At 30.9% G+C, this 1,832-nt stretch overlaps 1 protein-coding gene across 1 annotated transcript in view; it reads right to left on the bottom strand.

Moving 5' to 3' along the window:
- Positions 1-1,832, bottom strand: part of LOC100574774 (peptidyl-prolyl cis-trans isomerase E) — a 22,288-nt gene that overhangs the window by 2,426 nt on the left and 18,030 nt on the right. Inside the window, exons 6-7 of the mRNA XM_003240385.4 lie at positions 1,471-1,607; positions 1,306-1,390 (exon numbers count right to left, since the gene is read on the bottom strand). Coding sequence (XP_003240433.1) covers positions 1,310-1,390; positions 1,471-1,607 — 218 coding nt within the window. The 3' untranslated portion in view covers positions 1,306-1,309. The remainder of the gene's footprint in view (positions 1-1,305; positions 1,391-1,470; positions 1,608-1,832) is intronic.

Raw genomic sequence — 1,832 nt, 5'->3', positions numbered from 1 at the left:
CCAAATCATGGGTTGCGTAATCTATAAAAATGGGTCGTGACAAGTCTTTTATGTTTTAAAAAAAATACAGAGTTTATTATAAAATTATAAATTATGGATTCGAATAAGTTATGAATGAATTGAAGAATCATATTAATTTACAGTAGATAATATAATGATATTTAAAATGTCTACTAAAATCAATAAATTGAGCTTACTTGTGATTTCAATATTAAACAAATTTTTATTGAAACTTTTTTGGAAATGTTTTTGGCACATTTATGCACGGGAAGTTACGCAAAACTAGCAGCTTAGTCTTTTTTCTTTTATGGCCTACAAAGGTGACACGAGTCGTGAAAATATTGTTCAACAAAAACAGTGGATCACGAGTCAAAAAGGTTAAACATTACTAGTCAAAACAATAGATAAGATGAAAAATATTTTTATATTAAAAAATGTAAAATTACTAGGTATTCATTAGGTTTATCGTTGACAAAACACTTTAAATCCACTCCAAATTTTAATAAAAATTATATTGGTCATTAGTTTGGTCCGTCCCCCCGTCCAAGTAAAAAAAAAATAGTTGGGGTACGCAAAAAAAAAAATAAAAATAGTAGAGGATCTCCGTCCCCCTGCGCTACCCCCCAATTCGAGCACTTGAGCTAATTTAGATCAAATGCTGATTACTACCCCAAAAATTGATGACAGAAAAAAACACACATCATTGCAACGCTCAAAATTTAAAATCTGATAATTTTTTTAATATCTTGATAATAATTCTTAATAATTTTCTTAAATAACTTGATTATGAATTAAAATATGTATGAAGTACGACGGATAGTTGTGGATGAGTGGAAACTCTCATATTTATATGTTTTTTTATGAAATGATGTACGGTTATTGTGTTAATATTATGATGTGCCACCTATGAAGTGAAGTTGACGGCAAATTTTGAAAAATCATATTAAAAAATTGCGCTCTAACAAATGCAGGAAAAACTAAAACAACAGTTCAAAAAATCCAAATACACGTTGATGAACATTATTAAATTAAATTACGAGCGATACCGGTACAAATCTTTAAATAGGTACCCGGTGACATAAAAGTTACAGTCTACACATTTCCATCTATGGCCCAAAATAATTGTTGTGTATGTTGACCGTTTTAAATACTTAGTGCCAATAAATTCACGATACACGTTTGTTATAATATTTTTGAATTAAGCTTAGTCAAACAAATTGTCACGACCAAAATATCGAGTTAATAATATTAAAAACACATAGTTGGATATCATCAAGCTGAAGTCGGTAGACAAGCTACACTTACATGTTTAACAGGTGTTAAATATTCCACATTTACTTATCACGATTTTGTGTTTTGGTTTACCAGTCGCGAACCCCAAATCCTCAATCTAAATAACAAAAAACGTACGGTTAAAAATGTTATAATGTTATCTATTTTCTTATCCTTTTTGGTCAAATGGATACACACGAGTCTTAACGTCTTCATCCCGCCAATGACTCTACCAAAAACGACATGTCTACCGTTAAGTACCGCCAGTGGCTTGAACGTGATCATGAATTGTGAAGCGTTTTCGTTTTTTTCAAAGTTGTACATGGACAGAGTACCTGTGCCAATAAATGAATGGGTGTTATTATAGTAAATAACCTAGCTGTCTATTAAGATATGAGATTAATAAGACTATAAATTCAAAACTCAAAACTTCACGCTTCATTCTCACCCTGACGAAACAAGATCTACTTAGGGAGGCTGTCATAATGATTGTTAATCAGTTTTTTTACGCCTTGAACAGTCTTTTTTTTTAATCTGCGGAACCTTAAAGAGGACGTGAT

This window comes from Acyrthosiphon pisum, chromosome X (assembly GCF_005508785.2).
Source record: "Acyrthosiphon pisum isolate AL4f chromosome X, pea_aphid_22Mar2018_4r6ur, whole genome shotgun sequence".
NCBI classification, from domain to species: Eukaryota; Metazoa; Arthropoda; class Insecta; order Hemiptera; family Aphididae; genus Acyrthosiphon; species Acyrthosiphon pisum.
Note: the sequence above shows the minus strand (reverse complement) of the source record. Positions and strands in the feature narration are given on the sequence as shown.